The sequence below is a fragment of the Buteo buteo genome, chromosome 6, assembly GCF_964188355.1.
Source record: "Buteo buteo chromosome 6, bButBut1.hap1.1, whole genome shotgun sequence".
Taxonomy (NCBI): Eukaryota; Metazoa; Chordata; class Aves; order Accipitriformes; family Accipitridae; genus Buteo; species Buteo buteo.
Genome location: NC_134176.1, coordinates 4,077,646 through 4,091,435, shown reverse-complemented (window position 1 = coordinate 4,091,435; position 13,790 = coordinate 4,077,646). Strand labels below are relative to the sequence as shown.

At 48.5% G+C, this 13,790-nt stretch overlaps 1 protein-coding gene across 1 annotated transcript; it reads left to right on the top strand.

The window, feature by feature from the left end:
• Positions 1 to 3,889: 3,889 nt before the first annotated feature.
• GNPNAT1 (glucosamine-phosphate N-acetyltransferase 1) lies at positions 3,890 to 11,441 on the top strand. Its single transcript, XM_075031023.1, has 6 exons — positions 3,890 to 4,020; positions 7,098 to 7,285; positions 8,020 to 8,082; positions 8,760 to 8,887; positions 9,382 to 9,443; positions 9,892 to 11,441. Exons 2-6 carry the CDS (start codon positions 7,114 to 7,116, stop codon positions 10,037 to 10,039), a joined length of 573 nt encoding a protein of 190 aa, XP_074887124.1. The 5' UTR covers positions 3,890 to 4,020; positions 7,098 to 7,113; the 3' UTR covers positions 10,040 to 11,441.
• The last annotated feature ends 2,349 nt before the right edge of the window (positions 11,442 to 13,790 follow it).

Sequence of the window (13,790 nt, the reverse complement as noted above, 5' to 3'; positions counted from 1 at the left end):
AGCGAGGTAGATACAGTCCAGATGCACTTCTCCTTTCATAACTGCACTGGCGTTATCGTAAATCCCAAAGAAATACCATTTCCAGGTCCCAGGCGGCCATCTGGATGGCGGCAGAGCTTTGCCAAAGAGTGCCAGGTTTCCCTTACGACTTTACTACGTTCGAGCAGGTATTTAGTTTCTTGTTGTCCACCCGTGGGCAACATTTGGGGACACACGGCAGCATCTTTCTTTCCTCTGGCAGACAGATGGGGGTTAACCGGGTGCTGGGTCCTCTGTGAAATCCAGGTGCCCAGAGCTGGTTTATGCAGTTTTTCTGCAGGTGTTTCCACCACTTGGGATTTACTGGTGGCTGGATACAGTCTGATCTATGAGACGTTAAAAAGAATCAAAGAGGCTGGTCCCTACATATACTGAGCCCCAAGCATCTGTTTCCAAAACAGAATGTAAACAATTTTATTGTGGCAAGGATTTATTCGTTCTTACTGCCTTGTGTCATACGGCCAAAGGAAAGGCGAGTGCTTTTTCTCTCCTCATAAAGCAGGGTGTGTTTCAGACTCAGACATTTACATCAAGCAAGTGCATGGCTCCCTTCCCATCTTTCTGACTGTCCCGCGATCACGAATTTGCAATTTCCCTGCCTTGTGACTGCCTTGTTCCAGCGCGGGCAAATATGGAGCAGCCAGAGGATATCACTTTCCTGTTGTTTTTTTTTTTTTTTTATCTGCAACAAAATACACTGGAGTGGAACTGGTGGAGAGGAGATGAACACATCCGTGACACAAGTGGAAATGTGTCATTTCAACTTTCCCCTTGCTCATCAGCAACCAAATCCTGGCCTCAGAGGTACCGGGGAGATTTATCTGTTGGCTGCTGTGAATCCTCACTGGCCCTAATCACTTGACCTTTAAAAAGCCACTGCGTGGGACTTGGAGGTGTCTCAAGGAGATGTGAGAGCTCATCAGCAGCCACGTGCCTTTCGCCAAGCTTTTGGTAAGAAGCGAAGCCTGTTTCGTGCATGGACTCTCAGGAGCCTTCACAAAGTGATCCAGTTTCCCCTTGCTGGGTACATTAACCCAGTCCTTCCCCGCTGCCCACCTCTTCTTTAGAAGCCTTTAAAAGCACCGCCATCTTCTTCCAATGTGATTAAAATTAGAGAAAAAGCTTAAAACTTTCCGCGCAGGGATGGGGGTGGCTGAAAACCCGCTGGCTCCATTCTGCCCTGCCTGCATGGCTGGCCCAGGTTTTGCCAGAGGGTTTTGGATGGGCCCTGGGAGGGTGTAAAGATTAAATCTTTGTGAGAGGCTAATCCCCTCACAACAGTGGCCCTTCTCCAAAACATCTCTGGGTTCCTGAAATGGAAGAAGGTTTCGGAGGCGCTGACAGAGGCACTGTTCAGCTTAAGCCCCTCCGTCAGGGCAGGTTTCTTTGGTCTCTGCTCGCAAATCCAACTGAAGAGGATCTATTCCCACCTCTGCCCACAGCCTGGCAAATTCACCTTTCCTTGGGAAGGTTTTTCCATCCAGATCATTTCCCTGGTCTGGTTTAGACCCACGCTGCTACAAAATCCATGGGCAGAAAGGTTTCTGTCCTCAAGCCAAGCTGAAGTCAGTACCTGTGGTGGTAAACAGGACAGGACTGGTCTCCAGGACTAACAAAAACGGCCCTGCTGGGGCAGGGCAAGAGGTTTAACCAAACCAAAGGATTTTCTCCTCATTCTGCAGCATTACACTGCAGCACATTTAGGAGCGCTGGAGGTCAGAAGCTGAGACACACACGCAGAGGATAGCACTGTTCAGCTATTATATACCACGGGCCAGATGTATGTTCTGGGTCAGGATGTCTCTACGCGACCGATTGCCAGAAAGTGTGAGGATGTATCTGGATAAGGCTTGTCCAAAACATGCGGTATTCCCTGTGCAGGTCCAGGACCTCTGCTCTGAGTCTCACTGGGGAGAGCTGGGCTGACCCCATGTGGTCACGGCCTTGTTATGGCATGATTTTACTTTTTAAAAGTCACGACTTTTCACTTTTCACTTAGGTAAAATGCAAAATCTACCTCGCATCTGTAAAATCTTTCCATGAAGGAAAAGGCACCGTGGAGGGAGTCAAGCTAAACCCCTGTCTGTCATTTTTCACGCAGTGGAAATGTGTCTGCACTCCCAGTTTCCCCGTTTAACCAGTCAAAGCAGCACTTCCCAGTTTCTTTTCATGCACAGAAGCAAGATATGGTGTTCATTTTTTTAGCATGGATGGAACCTTCCCAGTCCTCTTAATCCCTCAAAACAAAGGAAATAGAGAAGGGACAGGAGGGGAAAGCTCACACCCAGTTCATGCCTTTTCCTTGCAATAAAAGGTCAATAGTCACGGTGATTCACCCACGAAGCCCCCAGCCCTGGCTCTGCTGGACAAGCTTGGGGCGAGCATCGCCCCCAGACTTTGGGTGTGCCTGAGCCCAGGGGGGTTGGCGTGTGTCATCTGGTCACTCCGGGCCCGAAGAAGTAAAAACTAAGTAATGTTGATTGTTACCACGGTAACAGAGAGTGATTCATTCTGAGGGTAAAGTAACAGGGGGAAGAAACATGGAAAATTAAAATCATGTCTCAGAAGCACATTGTATAATTATCTTGTTCAGCAGGCCTCCTGCTGCATGCATGCCTTGACCTCTGTTATTTATAAAACAGTCTCTCAAGACGATCTCTAAGTTGTTTGGTTTTTTTATTGAAAAGGAAGAAAAACCCTCACTCGTGCACCCTGCCAGCCTTGGAGGCTGAACAAGACCCATCACAGCGCAGGACAGCAGGGGACCAAGGAAAGTGATGGAGCCTCCAAAAATAATCCCCCAGAGATTAAAATTATCAAAGCGAGGGATGCTTTCATGGTGAAAGCTGCTGCCACCTGCAATTCCTCAGGAAAAAGAAGAACCTTTGTTTAGCCCTTTCATCCCTCCGCAGGTACCCACGAGCCCCTCCTGCGCTGTGGCCAGCTCTGGATTAAAGTGAGCAGCCCTCCAAAGCCACCAAGCAGCTTCCCAGAGGAACTCGAGGCCAAACCCCAGTGAAAACGCACGGAAACGTACGCGGAGCAGCCAGCAATTACACCCTGCGAGCTGCCTAGTGATCCGCTGCTTCTGAAAAGCGTCGTAGGGATCTTCACCGACCTCATGTCGTCTGGGCCTCAGTTTTACCTTTCTCCCAGAACCAAGTCCTGCAGTCAGCCCCCCCCCCAAAATATGGAAATCTTTACAGGAAAGGCAGCTGGCTGAAAAAAAAAACAAAACTGCCAAGCTGTAAAGAGAAAGCAGGCACAGACGAGAGGAAGGTGCGATCCAGCAACCCACCCTCCTGCACCGCGCTGCCAGGAGCAGGGCTCCTCACGCCCCACTAAAGGAGAAATCATTCCCTTTGCCGAGGGACACTGCCCGCTCCCCAGCCACCCTCCTCGCTCCTGGGGGGATGCCAGTTCGGGGAGACGAAGGGATTTTCCTTCAGGCGTCAAAACCCTGTCAGGCCAAACGCCTCAGCCTTCGCGCCCCTGAGGCTCGGCCCGCCTCGCTGGCCTTCACCCTTCCTCCCGCCGACCCCATCGGGGCCGCTGCCGGGGTGAAATGGCTCTTCAGGTCGGGGAGAGGAGGGAAGGGCGACGGGGCAGAGGGGGTGCTCCGCGGGAACGCCGAGGCCGGGCACCGCCAGCGATCGCCACCCGCCATTTTACCCCGGCTCCGCGATCGAGAGCGCGACGCGCGACAGGAGGCGGGGCCTCTTCCAGAGAGGGGGCGCGGTCACACCGCCCACCGCCCAATCCTCGCACGGGGGCGGGGCTGTTCCCGAAAGTCGCCGGGCCGGCGTGGGAGTGGCCCGGAGTTCCGAGCGTTCGGAGATGGGGCGGGGCCGGCGGGTGGCGATTGGTTGCGCGCTGGCGTGCGTGCGTGCCGGGTCCCGCCTCCTCCCCCCTGCCACGTCCGTGCGGCGCCTGCGGCGGAGCCGGTGCGGGCGGCAGTTGGCGCCGCGGCCTCGTGCGCGGGTGAGTGCGGGCGGGGCGGGCCCCCCGAGGGGCCGGGGGTGAGGTGAGGGCTGTGGAGACCCCCCGAGGGGCTGAGGGGATGTGGAGACACCTCCCCCCCCCCCCCCCCCCGAGGGGCTAGGGCTGAGGTGAGGGGGTGTGGAGACCCCCTGAGGAGCCGGGGGTGAGGTGAGGTGAGGGCTGTGGAGACCCCCCGAGGGGCTGAGGGGATGTGGAGACACCTCCCCCCCCCCCCCCCCGAGGGGCTAGGGCTGAGGTGAGGGGGTGTGGAGACCCCCTGAGGAGCCGGGGGTGAGGTGAGGGCTGTGGAGACACCCCCCCCCCCGAGGGGCTGGGGGTGAGGGGGTGTGGAGACACCCCCCCTCTGAGGGGCTAGGGCTGAGGTGAGGCGGTGTGGAGACCCCCGAGGGGCCGGGAGTGAGGTGAGGGCAGTGGAGACCCCCCGAGGGGCCGGCGCTGAGGATGAGGGGATGTGGAGACCTCCCCGAGGGGCTGAGGGTGAGGGGTTGTGGAGATTCCCCCGCCCTCCGAGGGGCTGAGGGTGAGGTGAGGGGGTGTGGAGACCCCCCGAGGGGCTGGGGGTGAGGGGATGTGGAGAACCCCCCCGAGGGGCTGGGGATGTGAGGTGAGGGGACCCCACTGAGGGGCTGCGTGGGGGGTGAGGGGATCCCCTGGAGGGGTTGGGGGGGTCCCACCCCCCTACAAGGGCTGCTTCAGCTGAGGGGAGCTGTGGGGACCCCCTGAGGGACCGCGGGAGGGCTGTTTCAGCTGAGGGGACCCCACCAAGGGGCCGTGCAGGGCTGTTTCTCGTCCCCCTCGGGGCAGGGCCGGGGTTTGTCACCCTGTCCCCCGCCGCTGGGGAGCCGGCAGAAGTCTGACCGAGCACCCGGGGGGTCCCCTTGGGCAGGTAGCTCATCTCAGGGGGGGACCCCCGGCATACCGTGCTCCCTCCTCGCCGATTTTCCAGAAGAGAGCGGAGCGGAGGGAGGTGGGATGGGGGAGGGGGGAAGAACGTGTCCCGTGGGCACTGGCAGGACCCTGTCCCACTCCTGACACGGGTGGGGAGCCCAGGATGCTCCGGGGGAGACTTCAGGTGTGTACCAGGGCCAGCACCTGGTCGTGGAGTAAGGTCAGCAGGCCTGGAGGGGAAACCGGTGACCCATTGAAACAGGCTGGAGCTCTTCTCCCTCTCCGTACATTGATCCTTTTTTTAATTGGCCACTGCATTTCTATCGAGTAAGTCATATTCCTGACTCCAGAAAATGGGCGAAGCTTCAAACTTCTTCCTGCTCCAGCTGTGCTGGATGTAGTTTGAAGAATCACTCTTAGTTTGTCACTAACTGCTTGAAAAGCATCAAAAATTTTATTTCCTTCATGTGTTTTTCTACTGTTGTGTGTGCTTGGTATTCTGTAAGCCTGAGCTGAAATTAATTTATCTTATGCTGTACAGTACACTATTTGAATGTTGTTATCAACACTCATGAATTCTAGGAAGGCTTTGTAACGGGACAGGGTAACAGCAATGTTAGAATAATCGAGATCTAGGAACAGAGATACCAAGTGTCTTGTTGGAACCAGGGAGACTTCGGGTTTGCTTAGCAGTGACATAATTAATACGCTGGCGATGGGCTTGCAGTTCTCTGCACATAACTGCATGATCTGATCGCTAAAGCTCAGGACTGGGACTCAGAAGACCTGGATTCTCACCTCTGACTCTTCCATCTATGGAAATGTTTTTCTTTGTACTTTGTTTTTCCCACTGTTTCATTTTGAAAATTCATGTGGGATGAGAATTTGTATTGCTGTTTAATTGCTGTAACAGCAATTTTTTTACTTTGATATGCAAGATTGAGATGAGAATGGGGATTTTAAAGGCCAGTGTATATGAGCAGGTGGCATAAAAAAAGATTTTGTGGTTGCTTTTTTTTCTTTTTTGAAAGAAGCTTTTTCAGTTGCGTTTCCAGAGCCACCTTCAGTTTTGAGGCTCAAATGCTGCAGTTACACTAAGAAGCTTCACAGCTAACATCCTCTGTACTTTCTCTGGGCAGCTTAACAGGGCTGTAAAATGTCTTATTTTGAGAAGTATTCATCCCAAATACATTTTTCTTTCTGATGTTTATTTGGCCTGTCCAACAGTGTGCAACTACCATAGCTTTTATGGTGCAACTAAGTTAATTTGAAATTGTATAAATAACTTAGGAGAATTTCCCACGATATGCTCTGTTCATACCAGAAACCTGACCAGGTATTCCACAGGTGACAAAGTAAGAATTATTTTCCTGTGTCTAGAGATTAGGAAAATATATCCCTTTGCTTCCTCTTGTGTATTATTCAGAATTAGGGATAATTCCCAGATCTTTCTTTAATCATTAACAGGTGTCTCACCATCATCTTGGCAGTTCTGCATTTTACCTGTTAATGGACAATGAGCCGCTGTGCTTTACAGCTGAGATGGCATTAGGTTTTGTAAATATACCAAGCAAACACAACTGCATTAGAAACGCAGTACAGGCTGTAAGTGTGTGTGCAGGCTGTCATATCATCTGTGTTTTCCTATGTGTGATGGAGTGCCTCTTGGCTGAGATACTAAATATTTATGTGATGGGACTGTTTGAAAAAAGTGTACTATTCCTGCCGCCAGTTTTAAATGGAACACTAATGCAAATGATCTCCTCTATACTCAGTAAACAGTATGTTAGGGAGGTTTCTTGAGAGTGTGAGATGCTTTCCTTTTCAGAGGGCTATAGAGGTTAAATATCCCAGTTGATGTCTTATCTGTTTGTTTTTTTCCAAGAGAAAAAACTGCCCAGATGAACAAAAGTGCCATGTGTGTTGACTTTAGATAACGTGTGCGGTGTTGGGGTACGCGCTCTTGTGTTTAACTCAGCGGCCTAGTCCGGTGAAGGTTGAGGAGCTTCAATTGCAGATAAAGTGAACAGCAGTTCTGGTTTCATTCACCTTTCTTTGCGTCCCTGAGAAACATCACGTGGCATGATATAACCAGGGGAAATGGCATATTTAGAGATTAAAGCAAGAACAAACCAAAATGTTCCTTACCCATGTGCATTCTGTTCCAGAACACCTGTTGCAGCCATGATGCCTGTTGCAACTGTGATGCCTGATGACACACCGATGTTTGACCCAAATATTCTGCATGAACTTGACTGGAGCGAGAACACGACGACGTTTTCTCCTGCTATTTCTCCTTTAGAACCAGGAGATGGCCTAGTTTTGAGACCACTTTGCACAGCTGATTTAAATCGAGGTAGAATCCTGTTTAATGATCATCCCAAATGAAAGCTACGTGCTGAACTAGATCATATGCATTTCTGCATGATCTCTCAATAGATCAGGATTGCTCATTTTATCTGATTTGGGTTATTTTTATCAGTAAGGAATTTGAGCACTTGGCACCATGGATTGGTTGTGCTGTGTTGGGTGACCCTCAAAATTGGTTTTACTGTTTTAATAACCTCAAAACCAGTCTTAAAATTCAAGTAAAATCTTCCAAATAATCCACAGCTTCCTACTCACCACAGCTTTAGAGAGGGAGTACAGTTGTTCATACTGTTCCTTTTAATATAAAAGTAATGTGAACCAGCATATTATTCTTAGTCCATGAAGACTTCAGTTCTGTAACTTGGACAAAAATGTTGTTCTGAACATACAGCTTAATCTCACATAATTTCAGGCTTATACTTTTCTTGCTTGAATGTATGCAGCTTCTGTGTTCAAGCTGCAGTTTGCTGCTGATGCATTAGCTGATCCTTCAGCAGTGCTTATGGTGGGAGTTTGATTTTAAGATTGCAGTCTAGCTCTACAACTGCAGAGCGCAGGCTTTTACATATGACTGAATTGCATGGTGCCATGGGGATGTTAACTCTCCAAAGAGCTGTGTCAGGTTGTTCTGTGCTATTTGGAGCTCTTTGTGTGTCTCTCTCCCTCACTGAGGGTTGTTGTTCCCCCCTGCCCCCCCCCCCTTTTTTTTTTTTATAACAGGCTTTTTTAAAGTTCTGGGTCAGCTGACTGAAACTGGAGTTGCAAGCCCAGAGCAGTTTATCAGTAAGTATATCATTATTTCTTGGCATTTCCATAGAGGTTGCTGGGAACCAGAGGATACTGATGCTGACAGCAAATCCACTTGGGTGTGAGGCTCCCAACTGCCTGATGCCAGAGGGATTTAGTAGTTCAGGTCCCCTGAGGCAGCCTTTGGCACTCAGCGTTGGATCCAGTTGCAACTATCCCAAAGGGGTTCTTGGCTGGGATGGGCCTAAATTGTATACCTGCTTTTGAGACTGAGCTTTAGACGCCTGGCAGAAGGGACTACTGGGTGATGGCTTGTTTTGGCTGAATTAATGCAGCACCGGTAGCGAGGCAGAGGCTTGCCTTTGATCATAGCTTAACAGCGAACCCGAGCTTGCTTCACTGGTTTGACTGAGATTTAAGAAAACTTAAGAGGTGCTGCCACCATCATCATAGTGCCCATCTGCAGAGACTCTGGGGAAGGAGGGCTCTCTTGGCAGCTGAGGAAAAGGCATTTGTTTAATTTCTGCTTTTTCCTGGTTCTGTCTGGTTAGTCTGACTCTGGGGCTTTCAGGTTCTGGGGTCTTGGGTGCATCTTCCTTGTGATCCTGAACCCTGGGGTGATCTGTGTTCAGAATCTGTTGCAAGTGTTAGACTTCAGAGCAATTTAATCTGAGATTAATGGTGACTGTTCCGCTGTCTGCCTGCTCCCACAGAAACCTTTGAGCACATGAAGAGATCTGGAGATTACTACGTTACTGTCGTAGAAGACACAAATCTTGGACAGATTGTTGCTACAGCAACACTGGTGATAGAACACAAGTTCACTCACTCCTGTGCAAAGGTATATTCTCCCGCTGCAGCTGTGAGGGAAAAGATCCTGTCCCCTTGACTCCATGCATGTTATTTTTATGGTGTTACTGTGTGACAAAGTACCTTCTGCTGAGTCAGTGACAAAGGCATCTTAAAAATATCTCCCATCCTTGGTTGCTCAGCTAAATAGTAAAAGGAAACTTTGGCTTTTCTTAAGGAAAAAGAGCAATTTGATGTCTGTCCCATTCTCCCTCCCAGTGAGCTTTTGAACTAGTCAGACTTGGTTCTGACAGAGCAGATGGCTGAGGATCTCACTGCTGTGGAGTCCCAGCTAGACGTGTGAAAACAGGGAGCTAGAGAGACAGAAATCCCTCAGCGGGGAAGGGCTGTGGTGGGACTGCAGCTCCTGCTGGGTGCTGGAAGGGGCATTCCGAGCATGTTGGCCACTGGAGGAGTTGTATCGAAACAGCAGAAAATTCGCACAGCAGTGTTCTGTTCGACTAACACTTGCCTGTATTTTCACAGAGAGGAAGGATAGAAGATGTCGTCGTAAGCGGGGAGTGCAGAGGAAGGCAGCTTGGTAAACTGTAAGTATTTCACCACCTTTGCCATTCCTCAGCAGGCAGGGTGGCAGGCCCTTACTCAGTTGCTTTCTGTCCCCCCACCTTACCGTGCTGATGGGTGCCAGCAAACAAGCTGGCAAAGATTGCTCACCAGACCTCCGAGTGCAGGATTTTAGCTCTGCAGGTTAGCTGCAGGGCAGAGCCTCCCCAGCCAGACAGGTGAAAAGAATTTAGCCAGGAGGTATCACTAGCTGGCAGGGTGCAAGCTGAGGTTCTTGTAACATACAATTGTCTGTGAGACGCTGGTACTTTGTTCTCTTTTTTTCTTGGGATAGCAACTATCATGTATAGTAAAGGAAAATGCAGAGTTCTGTAAAACTTCAGTATTGTTGGTCTTATAACTTTAGCTAATTAAATGTTAATTGATCCAGTGTTCAGGGCTGTTTAACTGTTGGTTTTCTGTCTTTTTCAGATTAACGTCCACCCTGACATTGCTAAGTAAGAGACTGAACTGTTACAAAATTACACTTGAGTGTCTGCCAAAAAATGTTGATTTCTATAAGAAGTTTGGCTATTCAGTATCTGAAGAAAACTACATGTTTCAACGGTTCTTTAATTAAGAACTTCTAGTTTTTTGTTTTTTTTTTTTTAAAGACTGTTGGTGGAGGAGCTTGTGCTACAAACATTCTCTTCATGGAAAATTTATATAGTATTGCTGCAAATATTAATGATCCCTATAAATAATGAACATGAAATGTGTAAATCCTGGAAAAAAAATTACTGACATTTTAGAAGGGTCCTCTGGGTTAGGAAATAAGCGCTTAGAACTAATTTTTACTACTGTTCAGTCTAAGTGAAGCTTTTTTGTTCTAGCTGAGTTACAAAGGACTCTTGTTAAAGGGATGGTTTTTAACCAAAGGTATATATTTTTATCTCAAATTTTTTCTTGCATTGTATTTTTCTAAAGGTTTGCGCTTCTTTTCTTGGTAGCCAAAGTACAGCTCGTGGGATTGTTCTGCTGTCTGTACTTCACAGAAGGATGACGTAGCTCGGGTAGGGATGATGCTTCTCTTATGCAGAATTAGTGATACAGAATGGGCATTTGTTCTGTTCTTTCTGTGAAAGCTCACTGAAGTGCTGTTGATGTTAGCGTACCTAAAGTTTTATAGGCACTATTTTCCAAAACTGAATTTGTTACTATTTGTGCGGGTAGGGGAGAATCCTCATGGGCTATGCTAAAGCTTGATGTTCTGAGTCTAAAAATGGATGTGTACTTCTCGCTGCAGGGATCCTGCACTTTAGCTGATAACTTTGTTTTCAGGATAATTACTTTTTTTGTGAGAAAAAAGAATAACCCAATGGTTTGTGACAGGGCAAAGGTAACTGGGAGACTGGAATGTCTGGCAGACAGAATACACCCCATCTTGAGCGGGGCTCTGGCTTGTACTCAATGGGAATGTGATTTGGGATTGGCAGCAGTGCATTCAGCTTTACCAAACACACCCGGCCAACTCGCTGTACTTGAACTCCTGAGGGTCAGGTGGGCTGTGGTTTTGCTGGTAATGGCTTATGCCTATGGCATAGCAAACTGGCAGAGAAATCTCCCATCCTGGTCCTGAGGGATTGTTGCTGCTTTGGAGCATCCCTCTTGCTATAAGATTGGGTAAATGATTTTAGCACTTTTGCCAGCAATGGCAAGCAAGTAACGTACAAAGCTCTGGTTTCAACAGTAGTGTTTTGTGCGAAGAGAGTGACAAATCCTACATCTATGAATAGGGCATTATAAATACATGAAGGTTTGTACAGAACAGCCAGTCTTGTTTGTGAACAGTTAGGCCTTACAAAATGTTCTTTCATTGTGGTGTGGAGAGCTACTTTACGCTGTGGTGGGGGTTCTATTTAATGTTCCTGATGGTACTCCACTCAATATAGTGTTTCCTTGGTGATGTCCGTTTTATTTATTGATTATTTTTTAAAAAAAAATATCTTTGTTTAAGCCGAATAAATGAAGACTGCCAAATATATCTGGTCTGTTCTTCATATTGCTGCCTTGTGCCTAGTGGTAGGTATCCAGAGTAGGTATGTACCTGTTGTCTTTCAGAACAGTACTGCCTGCTGCAAGTACCTTTGTTTTCCTTTCCCTAGACTGAAAAGAATGCTTTTTGAGACCCCATATTGATTTTAAGCATGTGTCTGATGCACATTTGCATCTTGGCAAGTATGACTTTGATGAAGCAAGTCTTCAAAAGCAAATCTGGTGGTGGAGCCTCTGCCTGCAGCCACAAACCCCCAGCCAAGGGCCTCTCCTGCAACCAGAGGTGGGCATCCAGACATGGACACAAGCCCAGGGCTGCCAGGAACAAGGCATAGTCTGAGACCTGTGTGTCTTGGAGCCAGGCAGGAGTTTCTAACCCCCTTTCTGCTCAGCAGCCCTGCAGTTAGGCCTAGGTGCCCCATTTTCTTAGGGGTATTCTCCCCTAAGAGAAAGCAGAGCTTCTGCCAGATGTGCTCTGGTGATAGAAGAGCAAGGTGGGTTGAGCCCCAGCTCTGAACTAATTGTGTAAAATCAGCTAGGTCCAAATGACTGAGGTGGATTTTCTTGCCTTTCATAGTTTTAATTAATTCTGAATTTCCACTACTTTAAAGTGGATTATTTGAATTCTGTGATATCTACACCATCTAAATAGCTCCAGGCCCTCATTAAGAGTTTATGACAAGATTAGCACAAGTGAGGAGCAGGTGATTGTGTACCCAGCTTAGATCATTGTAAAACAAATGAATTAGGTTGAAAGCTTGGGTTTGTGGCTGCATGACAATGCCTCTGCTGGGCAGAATCCAGCTTGTCAGCATCCCTTTAGCTTTGAAGAGCTCTTTGTTCTGTACCAGAGGTGACATTCCCAACCTTGGCAGGCTACCACCCCTATGGAAACAGCAGTTACAGCAGCTCTGTGTTGAGGGGAAAGGTGCTGCCACACCTGGTTAACAGCTAGGCTGTCAGGAATTCCTCCGGAGGAAGACTGGGCTCAGTGTACATGAGGAAAGGGTTGTGGGTGTGAGCTGCAGGGCAGGAGCTGGCCTGTTACCAGCAGAGGCCCTGGAAGCGTTAGCTGGCAAACACACTAAACGCACTCTACAAACTGCAGGCAGATGCTGTAGAGCTGGTGCTGCCCAAGACTGGGGACTGTCAAACACTGCTGCTGCTGAAGAACACCTAGTACACAGGTTTATGTATTTTTAACTGTCACAGTTCACCAGAAAAATGCCACAAATAACAGCATTTAACAGCAACAGGTGGTATTAAAGTACATGAGGCAGCCCCTAAACTGAAGCCCTGTTAATTTATCTACAGTACAATTGGCTCAACAGGAAAGAGCAAGACCCTCCCACTCCCAGGAAACAAAGGAACCAAGGATCTTGTCCAAAATCAACCATAACATAACTACCAGCTACTCCAGTGGTGTAACATTACCTCCTCCTTGGGATTTCATTTTTTGGATAACAGCTCTCCCCCCATGAGGAAGAGATCTCCAGCTCCTTCACTCTGTTTCCCCTAAGCTGGAAAGGGAACTTTAGCACCTGAACATACAGCTGTGGATCCCCAAAGATCTGGGTCCTGCAGCTTTGTGTCTGAACCTGGGGAAGGGAAAAAACCCCAATATTCAACCTCTGCCAGTACTCTAAGGCCACAGGGAGGGACCCCTGCTGCCAATTACCACCTTTGATTCAACCCCAGAAAGCAAACAGTAATTGAAAAACCTACTGGCTGTAAGCTAAATGAGACAGATGTCACAAAGTTTTAAATAAAAGGCTTAATAATAGATATAAGAAAACTAATCTCAGAATCCCTTAGGATCTGAGAGGCAGTTATCTGCAAGGCAGCAGGCAGACAGACCAGAATGACTGTAAAGGCAGCAGCAGGGGGTAATGGCATGAAAAAAAAAGATTGGTGGAAAATCCTTAGTCATGAAGCTTGTTAGTTTGTGAAACAGTCTCCCCAGGGAAGCACCAGGACCCCAGTGAGGTAACCGAACCAGACTACACATGAACAAGTCCCTCTGCCAGGGGATAGTTAGATGAATCAAGAGTGTTCTTCCATCTGTGTTTCATCTCTACCCCTTCCCAAGGGAGCAGAAATAGAAAGCAGTTTTATGCAGAAGTTCTGGTTCCCATGCATGTTTTGTCAGAAGCTTGCAGCTGGCAGTATTTGGGGAGCTGTGCAAAAAGAGACAGACATCCACAAACCCCACTGCAGCCCTGTGGTAGCCTCGTGGGGTAAGTGGTGAAACATCTGAGATTGTATTTCCCAACAGGCCCAGAAGCATTCTTTTACAGAGAGTCAGTTAACAGCACATAATAAACCCTACAACTGCA

Coding starts and splice junctions, on each gene's coding strand:
- GNPNAT1 (XM_075031023.1), top strand. CDS start 7,114: ATGATGCCTGTTGCAACTGTGATGCCTGATGACACACCGATGTTTGAC. Junction 7,286..8,019: donor CACAGCTGATTTAAATCGAG/GTAGAATCCTGT, acceptor TTTTTATAACAG/GCTTTTTTAAAGTTCTGGGT. Junction 8,888..9,381: donor TCACTCACTCCTGTGCAAAG/GTATATTCTCCC, acceptor GTATTTTCACAG/AGAGGAAGGATAGAAGATGT.